At 39.5% G+C, this 18,065-nt stretch overlaps 1 protein-coding gene across 1 annotated transcript in view; it reads left to right on the top strand.

Annotated features, from left to right (window-relative positions):
• The window catches only part of LOC136140943 (zinc finger protein 677-like), a 44,355-nt gene that overhangs the window by 7,525 nt on the left and 18,765 nt on the right, over positions 1-18,065 (top strand). The window contains 1 exon segment of the mRNA XM_065899080.1: positions 13,451-13,629. Coding sequence (XP_065755152.1) covers positions 13,451-13,629 — 179 coding nt within the window.

Genomic DNA, 18,065 nt, shown 5'->3' with positions numbered 1-18,065 from the left:
GTTCCAGCAGCAGCAGGGAGGGCTTCCTGAAGAAGTGGGTGACGGGCCCACCGACTGGGCTCCTTACAGGAGGTTACTTGTCTGCATCCCTCCTGTTGCTATGGCCCTTCTCTCCCCCGTATTAAGGTTCTCCCTGTGTGTATACTTGTGGCGCGGGGAGGGGGGGGTATGTTGATTCTAAGCATTTAAGAACGTGTTTTTGTCACACAGAATAATCCTACCTGAGAAAGAAGCTCAGAGGAAGAGGAAAGAAAGGAGAAGGAATGGCCCTTTCCCAGGTGAAAGTCATATTCTTTGTGGACTGTTCTCTCCTTCCTAAAATGACACGTTTTGGATGCACTGAGCTTCTTGGTCTCTGAAGGTTCCTGTCTAAAATATTTACTCACACACAGGGCCTTCCCTCAGTCTCCTGTCACCTCCCTGCAGATTCCATGTCACTGTGACCCAGTGAAAGGGGAACTTGGGCAGAGCCCCCTTTCAGGTGGTCATCGTGAAAGGTTTTATACTCTGGCGTGGATCGGAGATGGGGAGTCGGCTCTGTGGTGTCAGTGATGTAGAGCAGTGAGGATTGTTTAGTGCACCCTTCTGGGTGCCCCTTCATCTCCATCCACGTAACCCAGGATGAAAGCGACTACATGTGTAAGTGATGTACTACAGTGCACGGATACCTGAGGAGGTCTGGGAAGGAAGACTGATATGGGGAAACGTGCTTTGTCGGATTTTATAAGTGCCTTTGAAATAAAAGGAGTGAATCAGTGTTTTTCACTCTAAAATACCAGTATTGTAAAGTAGAATGGGAAGTTAAGAAACAGAAATAAATAATAGGGTGTTATCTAAGAATAAGGGTTTAAAAAATTATTCACAGCACGTTCATCTTACAGAGACCCTCCTGTTCATGTAGGGACTCTCATGCAGCATGTGTTTTATTTGTTTATTTATTTATTTAAAAAGATTTATTTATTTATTTATTTAGGCTGTGCCAGGTCTTCGTTCCAGCATGCGGGATCTTTGGTTGCAGCATGCGGGATCTTTTTTAGTTGCGGCATGCATGTGGGATCTAGTTCTCCAGCCAGGGATTGAACCTGGGTCCCCTGCATTGGGAGCGTGGAGTCTTACTACCCACTGAACCACCAGGGAAGTCCCAGCATGTGTTTTAGATAAAGATGGTTATAATTTAGCCAAGACATAGGAGCGCAAATTTCTGTCATCAGATAGACTGGAGCCAAATTATGATTCTACTGCTTGTTGTTCAGTGTTATATTTTTTTGTTTTAAACACTTCATAGGTACAGTTTTGTAATTCAGCTTCACACAGCGATGCAGTTTAGAGACTAAGAAATAGAATATCCCCTTCCCTGTCACATCTTAACACCATCACTTACTGTCTCCATCAGAAACCACTGTTCATTCTCAGTGCAGGTCTTACAGCAGTACATTTACATATGGAAATGTGGTTTTAGAAAATATTCTTTACGAAATATTTTGTTATGGTATTTTATTCTTCAAATTTTAATATCTACATACCATGTATCTTAGACTTGTTTTCATGAACAGACATAGAGATGACTTTCTTTTTTGTATCCTCAGTGGAGCATTCTCTTAATGAAGAAATGGGTCCTTTACAGTTTTTACTGTTATAAGAAAAGGCCGGGACTTCCCTGGTGGTCCAGTGGTTAAGAATCCACCTTCCAATGCAGGGGACGCAGGTTTGATCCCTGGTTGGGGAACTAAGATCCCATATGCCGTGGAGCAACGGAGACCCTGCACCACAACTACTGAGCCTGTGCACTCTAGAGCCCATCCGCCACAACTAGAGAGGCTGCATGCCACAACAGTTGTCCGTGTGCCGCAACTAAGACCTGATGCAGCCAAATAAGTAAATAAATTTATTATTATTAAAAAAAAAAGCCACAGTGGCTGCTTCTGAGCATGATCTGTAGTAAATCTTTACTACAGATTTCTAAGAATTTCTCCAGAATGGGAAGCTTGAGCATGATTACTGGGTTAATGATGGTGTTCATAAGGAAGCACAGATACTACAGTTACTAAACAGGATTTTAAATCAACTGTCTTAATTGTACTCAGAGACTTAAGGGGAACCATGGACAGAGAACTAAAAGAAAGTAGGAGAAAACTGTTTCAAGAAACAGAAAATATCAATAAAGACAATTAGAAATTCTAGAGCTGAAAAGTACCACAACTGAAATTGAGAATTCACTAAAGGATTTCAACAGCAGATTGACAATCAGAATAAAGAATCAGTGAACCTGAACATAGGTTAATTGGAATTATCCACTCTGAATAGAAGAATGGTGGTAAAAAGAAACATGAACAGAGACTAAGAAACTTTTGAGACATTCCCAAGAATACCAGTATACACATAATAGGAGTCCTAGAAGGAAAGGAAAAACAGGAAAGGGCAGAAATAATATCTGAAGAAATAAGAGCTGAAAAACCTCACAAATTTATTAAAAATGTGAACCTGCAAATCCAAGAAAGTCAACGAACTCCAAGTATGATAAATTCATAGAGAGCTTGGGCAAGACACCTAGTCAATTGTTAAAATACAAAAAAAGAATGTAGAGAGTAGCAAGACAGAAATGATTTCTCATGTACAAAGATGCTTCATAAAATTAACAGCCTCTTTCTCAGAAACTGTGGAGGCCAGGAAGGAATCTGATGATATATTTAAATTTCGAAAGATTAAAAAAAATTCATTATCAGGCAAACTGTGCTTTAAAATTGATAATGAAATTTAGAGACTCCTAGATAAACAAAAGCTGAGGAAGTTCACACTGACAGACTTATACTATATGAAACACTAAATGGAATTCTTGAGGCCAAAATGAAGGGCTACTAGCAGTACCTCAAAGGCACAGGAACAAATAAAGAACAGTGGTAATATAACTACATAGGTGTATATAAAAAGCAGTATTACTGTATTTTTTGGTTTATAACTCATTTTTTAACCTGAATTAAAAGGCAAATATGTAAACAATCATAAATCTGTTATTGAATGCAAAATGTATAAAGAAGTAATTTTTGACAATAACAATATAAAGGGAGACAGGATATATATATAAAATATATAATCTGCAGGGTGACCACTAAGAAAATAATTTTAACATATACAGAAATGTGAATATGAAGGGAATCAAAATGTTATGCATGTACAGACATACACAAAGAAGGAAACGAGGAATTACAAGACCGAGAAAATATTGGACATACAGAAAGCAAATAGCTAAATAGCAAAAGTAATTCCTCCCTTGTTTATTGGGTACTTTTAATATAAGTAGATCAAACTCTTCATTAAAAGTCAATGATTGCAAGAATTTTTATAAAATGATTCTACTGTATCTTTCTACAGAATGCTTGCTTTAAGATACTCAAATAGGTTGAAAGTGAAAGGATAGGAAAAAACATTGTGGAAATAGTTACCAATCTTAGCTACACTAATGTCAGATTAAATAAACTTTAAGTCATAAAATTGTTACCAAAGAAGTTCAAGAATATATACATATATATATATAAAATTATATATATGTATATATATATAAAATTATATATATGTATATACATATATATAAGGTACATGTAACGTATATTTATTTATATACATAAAAGAGTCAATTCATCAAGAAGATGAAACAACTGTAAACAATATATATATAAGTACAAATCCCCACATTTTTTGAAGCAAAATTTGAGGAGAGATAGACAGTTCAACTATAATAGTTGGAGACCTCAAAATACTCTCCTTTTAAACTTTTTTTTTTTGGCTGTGTTGGGTCTTCGTTGCTGCACGTGGGCTTTCTCTAGTTTTGGCGAGCAGGGGCTACTCTTCATTGCGGTGTACGGGCTTCTCATTGCGGTGGCTTCACTTGCTGCGAAGCATGGGCTCTAGGCACATGGGCTTCAGTAGTTGCAGCCTGCAGGCTCAGTAGCTGCAGCATACGGGCCCTAGGGCAGGTGGGCTTCAGTAGTTGTGGCATGCAGGCTCAGTAGTTGTGGCACACAGGCTCAGTAGTTGTGGCTCATGGGCTCTAGAGTGCAGGCTCAGTAGTTGTGGTTGCATGGGTTTAGTTGCTCCACGGCATGTGGGATCTTCCCAAACCAGGGATTGAACCCATGTCCCCTGCATTGGCAGGCAGATTCTTAACCACTGTACCACCAGGGAGTTCCCTCAATACTCTCCTTTTAATAACCAGACAGGAGCTCAATAAGGAAATAAAGGACTGAGCAAAACTGTAAACCAAGCAAACACTGTAGACCTAAGAGAAATATACAGAACACTCCGTATAACAAAAACAGTGTACTCAAAACTAGGAATAGAAGGGATTATCTTTGGTCTTAAAAAGGATATTTATTAAAATCTCACAGTTAACATCATACTCATTGTAAAAGATGGAAAGCTTTCCCATGTAATCAGGAAGAAGCAAGTGTGGGGACGTATTTTGGCACTATATGTCAACATTTTACTGAATATCTAGCCAGATAAATTAGACCCAAAAAAAGAAAGAAAGAAAAGTCAAAATTAAAAAAGAAGTCAAACTATATTCACAGAAAACATGCTCTTATATGTAAAAACATCTGAACAATCCTTAAAAAGACCATTAGTGATAATAAACAAATTCACTGAGGTTACAGAATACAGTATCAATATCCAATATTCAGTAGTATTTCTGTACACTAGCAATAAACATTGAAAGTAAGTGAAACAATTCCATTTACAAGACCATCAAAAAGAATAAGAATTTAACCAAGGAACTGGAAGATTTGTACAATGAAAACTAAAAGTATTGCTTAAAGAATTGAAGGAAAATTTAAATAAATGTCAAGATATCCTTTGTTGATTGTAAGAATTAGAGTAGTTAAGATGGCAGTACTCACCAAAGTGTTATAAGGATTGACAGCAATCCATGTCAAAATCCCAGCAGCCTTTTCTTTACAAGTGAGAACCTGACCCTTAAATTCATTTTGAATTAGTATGGACCCCAAATACCCAAAATAAGTGTGAAAAAGAGTAAAGTTGGAGGACTTACACTCCCAACATCAAACCTTACTGCAAACCATGGATAAACAAAACTGTGGTTCCAGCTTGAGAAGAATAATATAGATCAAAATGATAGACTAAGAGTCCACAAATAAACGCATATGTCTATAGCCTATTCCTTTTTCACACGGTGCCAGAAACATTCAAGCAAAAAAAGTTGTCTCTTAAAAAGTAGTCTCTCCAGTTGTACTGGGACAACTGAATATCCATGTGAAAGAGAATGAAATTGGACCTGTGCCTCTCACCATATAAATCAGTCAATTCAAAATGAATCAAAGACTAAGCATAACAGGTAAAACTATAATACCCTTAAGTGAAAGCATAGGGATAAATCTTCATGATGTGAACTGACAGTGGATTTTGTTTTTAGATAAGACACTGAAAGCAAAAGATAGACAAAATAGATAAGTTGAGCTTCACCAAAATTAATAATATTTGTACACTGAAGGACACTGTCACATAACTGAAAACATAATCTACCAAGTGGGAGGAAGTATTTCCAAATCACATATCTGGTGTCTATTATCTAGAATATATGAAGAACTCCTATATGTCAAGAACCAAAATACAAAGAACTTAATTATAAAATAAGCAAAGGACTTTAATAGACCTTTCTTCACAGAAGATAGAGAAGTAACCAAGAAGCAAACAGATGTTCAATGAAATTAGTCATTAATAAAATGCAAAATCAAAACTACCATGAGATATAATTTCACACCTGATATGATGACTATAATAAAACAGAATAACAAGTTTTGGTAAAGATGTAGAGAAGTTAGAATCCTGGTAAGTTGCTGGTAAAGTGGAAAACAGAACCATGTGACCTAGTGATTCCACTGCTAGATAAATACCAAAAAGAATTGAGAACAGATAATTCAAACATATACTTCTGCATGAATGTTCCAGCAGCATGGGACTTCCCTGGTGGCACAGTGGTTGAGAATCCGCCTGCCAGTGCAGGGGACACGGGTTCAAGCCCTGGTCCGGGAAGATCCCACATGCCGCGGAGCGACTAAGCCTGTGCGCCGCAACTACTGAGCCTGCGCTCTAGAGCCTGCGAGCCTGAGCTACTGAAGCCTGTGTGCCTAGGGCCTGTGCTCCACAACAAAGAGAAACGACCGCAATGAGAAGTCTGCGCACCGCAATGAAGAGTAGCCCCTGCTTGCCACAACTAAAGAAAGCCCGTGCCCAGCAACAAAGACCCAATGCAGCCAAAAATTAATTAATCAAAAAAAAGAAAAAGAAAGTTCCAGCAGCAGTGTTAGTAATAGACAAAAGGTGATTATAACCCAAATGTCCACCAAGGGATGAGTGAATAACCTGTGGTTTACTCATGCAGTGGAATATTACTCAGCCATGAAAAGGAATGTGGTACTGATACATAACTGTACTGAGCATGGCTGAGCCAAAAAAATTATTCACAGTGAAAGAAACTGTGTATAGCATTATCATGTTGGGTTTTTTTTTATAAATTGAAATCTCTTTTGAGGTGAACAGTATTTTCACTATGGAACAAGAGGAAGAGCCCTGATCTGTGGGAAGTGAAGTGAAAATACGGAAAAATACAGAGAGGTCAGGATGTATTACTGTTGTTATTTTTTTTGGCCTCACCATGCTGCTTGTGGGATCTTAGTTCCCCGACCAGGGGTTGAACCCAGGCCCTGGGCAGTGAAAGCACAGAGTCCTAACCACTGGACTGACAGGGAATTCCTGGTCAGAATATATTTAGATGTGAACTTAAATGAGAGCTCAGATGGGCACAGAGCAAGCTTCTTCATTATATATTCTTTGAGAAGTTCTCCTCAAATGGGAAAGAACCATGGGAAAATAAAAGTCCATTTCATATGAGTTCTCAAAGGAAATTTAACCCTGCACAAGCATCCTTATCACTGTGTTACTCAGATATATACAAGTTGAAACTCGCACTCTGCTATGGCACTCCAGCTCATTCAAAGGCAAAGCAGAGGCTTTATCATGACCTATAACACTCTACTATCTGGCCCCTCCTACCATTTTGATGTCTTGGTCTGAGAGGGATGGAAAGCCCTCTTTCCCCTTCATCTCTTGGTTTTCAGTTAATACATATCAGAGCTAAGTCCCCTATAGTTCTGACCCCAGGACCTATTTGGTTTCCTCCACATTTTATAGTTTTGGGAGAACTTCTCAGGGGATAGACAAGGTAGCTGGTCTTCCACTGTATCTGGGGTGCCATGAATCTTCTGGGGCTGTGTCAGGCCTTCTCTGCCTGTTCAGGCTCCTGAGCCACTTTTTCAGTTTGCCACATGTATGTAAAGAGGAATGGGGTGCACATTTTGAGGTTGTTACTCAGAAGTAATATAATGACTACAGACTGAGATCCTCTTTGATCCCAGCTGCTACATGGTAGTATATCTCAGTCTTTCAGGCGTTCACCCTACTACAGCCTGTGGGTAGAGCATACCACCCCTTCTCAAGAGGACCACAATTTGACCCTGTCATTTTTTTCTCATATCTTGTATTTTTCTCCCTCTTCCAGCTCTCTGCCTAGTACTGGAACATAGACCTTAGTCGTTCTGATTTCTTTCTCTCTTCTAAGATTTCGCCTCTGAAACTTTTTTTTTTAAATTATAATTAAAAAAAAATTATTTGGCTGTGTTGGGTTTTCGTTGCGGCGCGTGGACTTTCTCCAGTTGCAGCGAGCGGGGGCTACTGTTCGTTGCAGTGTGAGGGCTTCTCATTGTGGTGGCTTCTCTTGTTGTGGAGCACAGGCTCTAGGCATGTGGGCTTCAGTAGTTGCAGCAGCAGGCTCAGTAGTTGCAGCACGGGGGCTCAGTAGGTGCGGCACGTGGGCTCTAGGGTGTGGGGGCTTCAGTAGTTGTGGCACACGGGCTTAGTTGCTCCGCGGCATGTGGGATCTTCCTGGACCAGGGATCAAACCCATGTCCACTGCATTGTCAGGCAGATTCTTAACCACTGTGCCACCAGGGAAGTCCCTGAAACTTGTTTTTTAAACACACATTCCAGGGGTCTAAAGTTTCAATCTCTCTTTGCGCCTTTAGTTCATAGGCAGATTATGGTGGACACTTTGATGCAGGGGGTTTACTGTTTAAGAGAAGATTCTTGGAGCAAAACAGTGAACAATATGTTACAATATTATCTGCTCTACATGCAGAAATGTTTCTTGAAGCCACTGGATAGAGTGGTCAGCATGTCCAAGAAACTAAGGTAGAAAGTATCAGGAGACCCTGACCGATAAGAACCTCCAGTTGTCCTTCTAATTCTTGTGGAGTTTAACAATGCCTCTCTAGGGCAGGGTGACAATGTGGGTAGGAAACAATATGGTCATCAACTTTGAGGTGGCAATAAAAGGTGTAGGAACTTATCCTAAGGAGAACAGTGTCCAAGTTCACAACCTCATACCTGTGAGACTAATTAAACTACTGTTCATGCCACATTGTTAATCCTGTGTGTGCCATCCTTCATTCACTTTCAACAGATATGATTTTGACATGTTTTATTGAGGAAGCTTATAAATTTGAATGGTGCTGACATGTTTTCTTTTTAATTAAAAATTTTTTTAAAAATTTTATACAATTTTTAAAGGCTACGTTCCATTTACAGTTATTATAAAATATTGGCTATATTCCCCGTGTTGTACAACACATCCTTGAGCCTATCTTACACCCAACAGTTTGTCCCTCCCACTCTCCCACCTCTATATTGCCCCTCCCCTGCTGTAACCACTAGTTATGTCTCTGCATCTGCTGCTTTTTTGTTGTATTCAGTAATTTGTTATATTTTAAAATTCTACATATAAGTGATACCATACAGTATTTATCTTTCTCTGTCTGACTTACTTCACTTAGCATAATACCTTTCAAATACATCACGTTGCTGCACATGGCAAAATTTCATTCTTTTCTATGACTATTATTCCACTCTGTGTGTGTGTGTGTGTACAGCACATTTTTTTATCCATTTGTCTGTTGATGGACCCCGAGGCTGCTTCCATATCTTGGCAATTGTAAATAATGCTGCTATGAACATTGGGGTGCATGTGTTTTTTTGAATTACTGTTTTGGGGCTTTTTTGGATATATACCCAGGATTGGAATTGCTGGGTTATATGGTAATTGTAGCTTTAGTTTTAGGAGAAAACCTCCATACTGTTTTGCTAAGTGGCTGCGCGAATTTAAATTCCCACCAGCACTGTAGAAGGGTTCCCTTTTCTCCATATCCTTGCCAGCACTTTCTCTGTTCTTTTTGATGGTAGCCATTCTGACAGGTGTGAGGGGATATCATTTAGTTTGGATTTGCTTTTCCCTGATGGTTAGTGATGTTGAACATCTTTTCATGTACTTGTTAGCCATCTGCATTTCTACTTTAGAAAAACGACTGTTCAGTTCTTGTGCCCTTTTAAAAATCGGGTTGTATGTTTTTTTGATGTAATGTTGTATGAGCTGTTTAAATATGTTGAATATTAATCCCTTATCATTTATATCATTTGCAAATATTTTCTCCCATTTAGTATGTTGTCTTTTCCTTTTGTTGATGGTTTCCTTTGTTGTGCAAAAGCTTTTAAATTTAATTAGGTCCCATTTGTTTACTTTTGCTTTTATTTCCATTACTTTAGGAGATGAATCCCCCAAAATACTGCTGCAATTTGTCAGAGTGTTCTGCCTGTTTTCCTCTGGGAGTTTTACGGTATATGGTCTTATATTGAGGTCTTTAATCCATTTTGAGTTTATTTTTGTATATGGTTTTAGGGAATGTACTAATTTCATTCTTTTACATGTAGCTGTACAGTTTTCTGAGCACCACTTGTTTGAACAGACTGTCTTCTGCATTTTATATTCTTGCCTCCTTTGTGGTAGATTAATTGAACATGAGTACCTGGATTTTTTTATAGGCTCTCTCTCTTGTTCCACGGATCTATGTGTTTCGTTTTGCCAGTGCCATACTATTTCAATTACTGTAGCTTGTAGTATAGTCCCTAGGGAGCATGATTCCTCCATCTCTGTTCTTCTTTCTCAAGATTGTTTGGCTATTTGGGGTCCTTTGTGTTTCCATACAAATTAAAAAAATTTTTTTTCTAGTTCTGTGAAAAATGCCATTGGTGTTGTGATAGGGATTACATTGAATCTGTAGATTGCCTTAGGTAGTACGGTCATTTTAACAATATTGATTCTTCCAATCCAGGAACACAGTATTCTTTCCATCCTTTTGTGTCATCTTCAGTTTCTTTCATCTGTGTCTTGTAGTTTTCGGAGTACAGGTATTTTGCCTTCTTAGGTAGGTTTATTCCTAGGTTTTATTCTTTTTGATGTGATGGTAAATGGGATTGTTTTCTTAATTTTCTCATTCTAATACTTCATTGTTAGTTTATAGAAATGCAGCAGATTTCTGTATATTAATTATGTATCCTATAACTTTACGGAATTCATTGATGAGCTCCAGTAGTTTTCTGGTGGTGTCCTCAGGCTTTTCTATGTACAGTATCATGTCATCTGCAAAGAGTGATAGTTTTACTTCTTCCTTTCCAACTTGTATTCCTTCTATTTCTTTTTCTTCTCTGATTGTTGTGATAATTTATTCAAAATTATGTTGAATAAAAGTGGCCTCAGTGGGCATCCTCGTCTCATTCCTGATGTTAGAGGAAATGCTTTCAGCTTTTCACCATTGAATATGATGTTAGCTATGGGTTTGTTATATATGGCCTTTATTATGTTGAGGTATGTTCCCTCTGTGCCTGCTTTTTGGAGAGTTTTTGTTTTATCATAAATAGATGTTGAGTTTTATCAAAAGGTTTCCCAGCATCTATTGAGATGATCATAAGATTTTTATTCTTTTATGATCATTTTTTTAAAATTAATTTATTTATTTATGGCTGTGTTGGGTCTTCGTTTCTGTGCAAGGGCTTTCTCTAGTTGTGGCAAGTGGGGGCCGCTCTTCATTGCGGTGCACGGGCCTCTCACTATCGTGGCCTCTCTTGTTGCAGAGCAAGGCTCCAGACGTGCAGGCTCAGCAATTGTGGCTCACGGGCCTACTTGCTCCGCGGCATGTGGGATCTTCCCAGACCAGGGCTTGAACCCGTGTCCCCTGCATTGGCAGGCAGATTCTCAACCACTGCACCACCAGGGAAGCCCTATGATCAGTATTTTTTTAATTGAAGTATAGTTGATTTACAATGTTGTGTTAATTTCTGCTGTACAGCAGTGATTTAGTTATTTATATATATATATTCTTTTTTTAATGTACTTTTCCATTATGGTTTATCATAGGATATTGAATATAGTTCTTTGTACTATACAGTAGGACCTTGTTGTTTATCCAGTCTATATATAAAAGCTTACATATTCTAACCCCAACCTCCTACTCCACCCTTTCCCCAACCCCATCCCCCTTGGCAACCACTAGCCTGTTCTCTATATCTGTGATTCTGTTGCTGTTTCATAGATAGGTTCATTTGTGTCATATTTTAGATTCCATATATAAGTAATAACATATGGTATTTGTCTTTCTCTTTCTGACTTACTTCACTTAGTATGATAATCTCTGGTTGCATCCATGTTGCTGCAGACGGCATTATTTCGTTCCTTTTTATGGCTGAGTAGTATTCCATTGTATATATGTACCACAACTTCTTCATAAATTCTTCTGTTGATGGACACTTAGGTTGTTTCCATGTCTTGGCTATTGTGAATAGTACTATGGACATAGGGGTTCATGTGTCTTTTTGAAATATAGTTTTGTCTAGATATATGTCCAGGACTGGGATTGCTGGATCATATGGTAATTCTATTTTTAGTTTTCGGAGGAACCTCCATACTTTTTTCCACAGTAGCTGCACCAGCTTACATTACCACCAACAGTGTAGGGTTCCCTTTTTCCATACCCTCTCCAGCATTTGTTATTTGTAGAATTTTTAAGGATGGCCGTCCTGACTGGTATGAGGTGGTACCTCATTTTAGTTTTGATTTGCATTTCTCTAATAATGAGCGATGTTGAGGATCTTTTCATGTGCCTACTGGCCATTTTTTCTTTGAAGAAATGTCTATTTAGGTATTCTGCCCATTTTTCAACTGGGTTGTTTTTGTGTTGTTGAGTTGTATGAGCTGTTTGTATATTTGGAAACTAAGCTCTTGTCGATTGCATTGTTTGCAAATATTTTCTCCCATTCTGTAGGTTGCCTTTCCGTTTTATTGATGGTTTCCTTTGCTATGCAAAATCTTGTAAGTTTGATTAGGTCCCATTTGTTTCTTTTTGCTTTTATTTCTATTGCCTCGGGAGACCGACCTAAGAAAACATTGGTACAATTTATGTCAGGGAATGTTTTGTCTATGTTCTCTTTTAGGAGTTTTATGGTGTCATGTCTTATGTTTAAGTCCTTAAGCCATTTTGAGTTTATTTTTGTGTATGGTGAAAGGGTGTGTTCTAACTTCACTGATTTACATGTGGCTGTCCAACTTTCCCAACACTACTTGCTGAGGAGAACGTCTTTTTCCCACTGTATATTCTTGCCTCCTTTGTTGAAGATGAATTGACCATAGGCATGTGGGTTTATTTCTGGGCTCTCTCTTCTGTTCCATTGATACATATGTCTGTTTTTGTGCCAGTACCATTGCTGTTTGATTACTGTAGCTTTGTAGTATTGTCTGAAGTCTGTGATGATTATGCCTCCTGCTTTGTTCTTTTTCTTCAGGATTGCTTTGGCAATTCTGGTTTTTTTATGGTTCTACATTTATTTTGTTTGGGACTCTCTTTACTTCCTGTACCTGGATATCTGTTTCCTTTTTTTGGGTTTGGAAATTTTTCGGCCATAATTTCTTCAAATACATTTTCGATCCCCTTTTCTCTTTCTTACCCTCTGGAATCCCAGAGATGTACAGATTGGCACACTTTATTATATCCCACAGATCTCTTATATTGCTTTTATTTTATTTTTTCATTTGGTTTTCTGTCTGCTGTCATGATTGTGTGATTTCCATTATTCTATCCTTCAGGTCACTTATTCTTTCTAATGCATTATTCAATGGGCAGTTGATTGCTTTTAGCTCAGCTTTCGTATGTGCAAATGAGTTTTCTAGTTTTTATTGGTTCCTCTTAATAGTTTGTAGTTCCTTTTTACAGTACTCTGCATTTCTATTGAGAGCCTTTATTAATTCCTTCAGTATTTTCAGAATCTTCTTTTTGAAGTTGGTGTCTGTTAGACTGAAGAGATCTGTTTCATTGTTTGTTGTTTCAAGGGAATTCTCTTGGTCTTTTAACTGGGAGTGGTTCCTCTACTTTTTCATTTTAATTATATTTGTCTTACCCTGTGAGTTTAGGCGAAGCAACTGTCTACTGTGGTCTTCGAGGGCTATTTGTATGTGGGGGTTGTGTGGGCTTAATATATTTGGTGCAAGGGCTGTTTTTAGTATGGATGCCTGTCGCGTGTGTCATCAGTGTGTGCTGATCGTTATCTCCTTGATAGGAGATGTGCAGGTGAGGTGGCTGGTGTCGGGTCCTGGGGTTTTAGGCAGCGGTGGTGGCTCAGGTGCACCCCCTGAGCATGTAATGGTAACTGAGGTGGCTTGTGACCATTCCTGGAGTCCAGGTGGGTAGTGGTGGCAGCTCCTGACCACTTCTGGAGTCTGTGAGGGTGGCAGAGGCGGATCATGATGAGCCCTGGAGCCAGCACAGGTGGTGTCCTGTTCTCTGAGAGCAGGCACATGCACAGGGAAAAAGGGGATGATGGTGAGTCACCCCTTCCCTCGCACACCCCTCAAACAATGGTGCCTGGCCTCTAAGGCACCCCGGGCTTCCTCCACATACACCCTCAGTTGTGGTTGCACCAGAATCCAGTCTCCCTGCGCCGCCCCCCCCCACCCCCAGGCCTGTTTTCGCACAACCATCCCCAGTCCTCTTCCCAGGCCTGATCACCAGAGCCTGAGTTCCAGCTCCCAGGATGTGCATCTCAGGCTGGGAAGTGCAGGGCAGTGGCACTGACTATGTGCTTCTCCCTCCACTCTGGCTGCCTCAAACCATCTGCTGCGTTCTCCTCGGAGGCTCTGAAGCTCCCCTTCTGTCTCAGCAGATCTCCCTGCCAGTGAGGGGGCTTCCCAGGGTGCAGGAACCTTCCCTCTTTCACAGCTCCCTCCCAGGGGCACAGGTCCTGTCCTGTCCTGCTTTCTCACTTCCTTTTCTTTTTTTCCTACCCAGTTATGTGGAGATTTTCTTGCCCTTTCAGCAGTCTGAGTTGGTCTGCCAGCGTTCAGTAGATATTACGTGAGAATCGTTCCCCATGGAGATGTATTTTTCATGTATTTGTGGGAGAAGGTGAGCTTCACATCCTACTGCTCCACCATCTTGGTTGCTCCTTCTGGTTTTTATTTTTCAGTTTGTTAATGTGTTGTATCACATTGATTTGCAGATATTGAAAAATCCTTTCATCCTGGGATAAATTCCACTTGATCATGATGTATGATCTTTTTAATGTATTGTTGGATTCGGTTTGCTAGTATCTTGTTGGGCATTTTTGCATCTATGTTCATTGGTGATACTGGCCTGTAATTTTCTTTTTTTGTGATATCTTTGTCTGGTTTTGGTATCAGTGTGATGCTGGCCTCATTTTTTTTTTTTAATTGAAGTGTAGTTGATTTACAGTGTTCTGTTAATTTGTGCTGTATAGCAGAGTGGTTCGGTTATACATATATGTACATTTTATATTCTTTTCCATTAAGATTTATCACAGGATATTGCATACAGTTCCCTGTGCTATAATAGTAGGACCTTGTTGTTTATCCATTCTATATATAATAGTTTGCATCTGCTAAACCCAGACTCCCAGTCCATCCCTCCTGTGCCCCCTCTTCCCCTTGGAAACCATAAGTCTGTTCTCTATGTCTGTGAGTCTGTTTCACAGATAAGTTCATTTGTGTCATATCTTAGATTCCACCTATAAATGATGTCATATGGTATTTGCCTTTCTTTTTCTGACTTACTTCACTTAGTATGATAATCTTGAAGTCCATCCATGTTTCTGCAAATGGCAAAATTTCATTCTTTTTTATGGCAGAGTAATATTTCCTTGTATGCACATACTACAGTATCTTTATCCATTCATCTGCTGATGGACATTTAGGTTCCTTCTATGTCTTGGCTATTGTAAATAGTGCTGGTATGAACATTGCAGTGCATATGTGTTTTTGAATTATAAATTTCTCCAGATATGTGCCCAGGAGTGGTATTAAAGAATCATATGGTAACTCTATTTTTAGTTTTTTAAGGCACCTCCATACTGTTTTCCGTAGTGGCTGTACCAGTTTACATTTCCACCGACAGTTTAGGAAGGTTCCTTTTTCTCACACCCTCTTCAGAATTAATAGACTTTTTGATAATAGCCTTTCTGACCGGAATGGGGTGATAACTTCATTGTAGTTTTGATTTCCATTTGTCTAATAATTAGTGATGTCAAGCATTTTTTCATGTGCCTTTGGTCATCTGTATGTCTTCTCTGGTGAAATGTCTATTTAGATCTTCTGCCCATTTTTTAATTAAGATTTTGTGTTTGTTTTTTTGATACTGGGCTGTTTGTATATTTTGGTAATTAATCCATTGTGGGTAACATCTTTTGAAAATATTTTCTCCCATTCTGTAGGGTTGTCTTTTCGTTTTGTTTATGGTTTCCTTTGCTGTGCAAAAACTGTTAAGTTCAATTAGGTCCCCTTTGTTTTTATTTCCATTGGTCTAGGAGACAGATTCAAAAAGATACTGCTGTGATTTATGTCAGAGTGTTCTGCCTATGTTTTCCTCTAACAGTTTTATAGTATCTGGTCTTAACATTCAGGTCTTTAATCCATTTTTAGTTTATTTTTGTATATGGTGTTAGAGAATGTTCTAATTTCATTCTTTTACATGTAGCTGTCCAGGTTTCCCAGCACCATTTATTTTTTTTGTTTTATTTTGTTTTGTTTTGTTTTTGTGGTACGTGGGCCTCTCACTGTTGTGGCCTCTACCGTTGCAGAGCACAGGCTCTGGACGCGCAGGCCCAGCGGCCACGGCCCACGGGCCCAGTCGCTCCGCAGCATGTGGGATCTTCCTGGACCGGGGCATGAACCCGTGTCCCCTGCATTGGCAGGCAGACTCAACCACTGCGCCACCAGGGAAGCCCTCAGCACCATTTATTGAAGAGATTATCTTTTCTCCATTGTATATTCTTGCCTCCTTTGTGGTAGATTAATTGACCATAGGTATGTGGGTTTATTTCTGGGCTTTCTATCCTGTTCCATTGATCCATGTCTTTTTTTGTGTATGCCAGTACCATACTGTTTCAATTACTGTAGTTTGTAGTTTAGTCCTTAGGGAGCCTGATTCCTCCAGGTCTGTTCTTCTTTCTCATGATTGCTTTGGCTATTTGTCTTTTGTGTTTCCATACAAATTAAAAAAAATTTTTTTTCTAGTTCTGTGAAAAATGCAATTGGTAATTTGATACGTATTGCATTGAATCTGTAGATTGCTTTGGGTAGTATAGGCATTTTGGCAATATTGATTCTTCCAATCCAGGAACATGGTATATCTTTCCATCTCTTTCTGTCCTCTTCAGTTTTTTTCATCAGTGTCTTACAGTTTTCAGAATACAGTTCTTTTGCCTCCTTAGGCAGGTTTATTCCTAGGTATTTTACTCTTCTTGATGTGATGGTAAATGGGATTGTTTTCTTAATTTCTCTTTCTGATCTTTCATTTTTTGTGTATAGAAATGCAACGGACTTCTGTGTATTAATTTTGTATCCTGCAACTTTACTGAATTCAACTAGTAGTTTTCTAATGGTGTCTTTAGGCTTTTTTTTTTTTTTTTTTTTTTTTTTTTTTTTTTTTTTTTTTTTTTTTGTGGTATGCGGGCCTCTCACTGTTGTGGCCTCTCCCGTTGCGGAGCACAGGCTCCAGACGCGCAGGCCCAGCGGCCATGGCTCACGGGTCCAGCCACTCCGCGGCATGTGGGATCTTCCCGGACCGGGGCACGAACCCGCGCCCCCTGCATCGGCAGGCGGACTCTCAACCACTGCGCCACCAGGGAAGCCCTCTTTAGGCTTTTTTATGTATAGTATCATGTAATCTACAAACAGTGACACTTTTACTTCTTCCTTTCCATGGATTTCTTTTATGGCTAGGACTTCCAAAATTATGTTGAATAAAAATGGTGAGAATGGGCATCTTTGTGTTGTTCTTGATCTTAGAGGAAATGCTTTCAGCTTTCCATTGTTGACTGTAATGTTAGCTGTGGGTTTGTTACATATGACTTTTATCATGGTATGTTCCCTCTATGCCTGCTTTCTGTAGTTTTTTGTTTTTTTTTTTTGCGGTACGCAGGCCTCTCCCTGTTGTGGCCTCTCCCATTGCAGAGCACAGGTTCTGGACGTGCAGGCTCAGCGGCCATGGCTTATGGGCCCAGCTGCTCTGCGGCATGTGGGATCTTCCCGGACCGGGGCGCGAACCCGTGTCCCCTGCATCGGCAGGCGGACTCTCAACCACTGCACCACCAAGGAAGCCCTTCTGTAGAGTTTTTATCATAAATAGATGTTGAATTTTATTAAAAGGCTTTTTGGCATCTATTGAGATGATCATATGGTTTTTATTCTTCAATTTTTTAATGTAGTGTATCACGTTGATTTGCAGATACTGAAAAATCCCTGTACAACTGGGATAAATTCCACTTGATCATGGCGTATGAACCTTTTAATGTATTGTTGGAGTAGGTTTGCTAGTATTTTATTTTATTTTATTATTATTTTTTTTTTTGCGGTACACAGGCCTCTCACCATTGTGGTCTCTTCTGTTGTGGAGCTCAGGCTCCGGACGCGCAGGCTCAGCAGCCACGGCTCACGGGCCCAGCTGCTCCATGGCATGTGGGATATTCCCGGACTGGGGCACGAACCCGTGTCCCCTGCATCGGCAGGTGGACTGTCAACCACTGCGCCACCAGGGAAGCCCGGTTTGCTAGTATTTTGATGAGTATTTTTGCATCTATGTTCATCAATGTTATTGGCTTGTAAT

This window comes from Phocoena phocoena, chromosome 20 (genome assembly GCF_963924675.1).
Source record: "Phocoena phocoena chromosome 20, mPhoPho1.1, whole genome shotgun sequence".
Lineage (NCBI taxonomy): Eukaryota > Metazoa > Chordata > Mammalia > Artiodactyla > Phocoenidae > Phocoena > Phocoena phocoena.
This window is presented reverse-complemented; position numbering and strand designations above follow the sequence as displayed.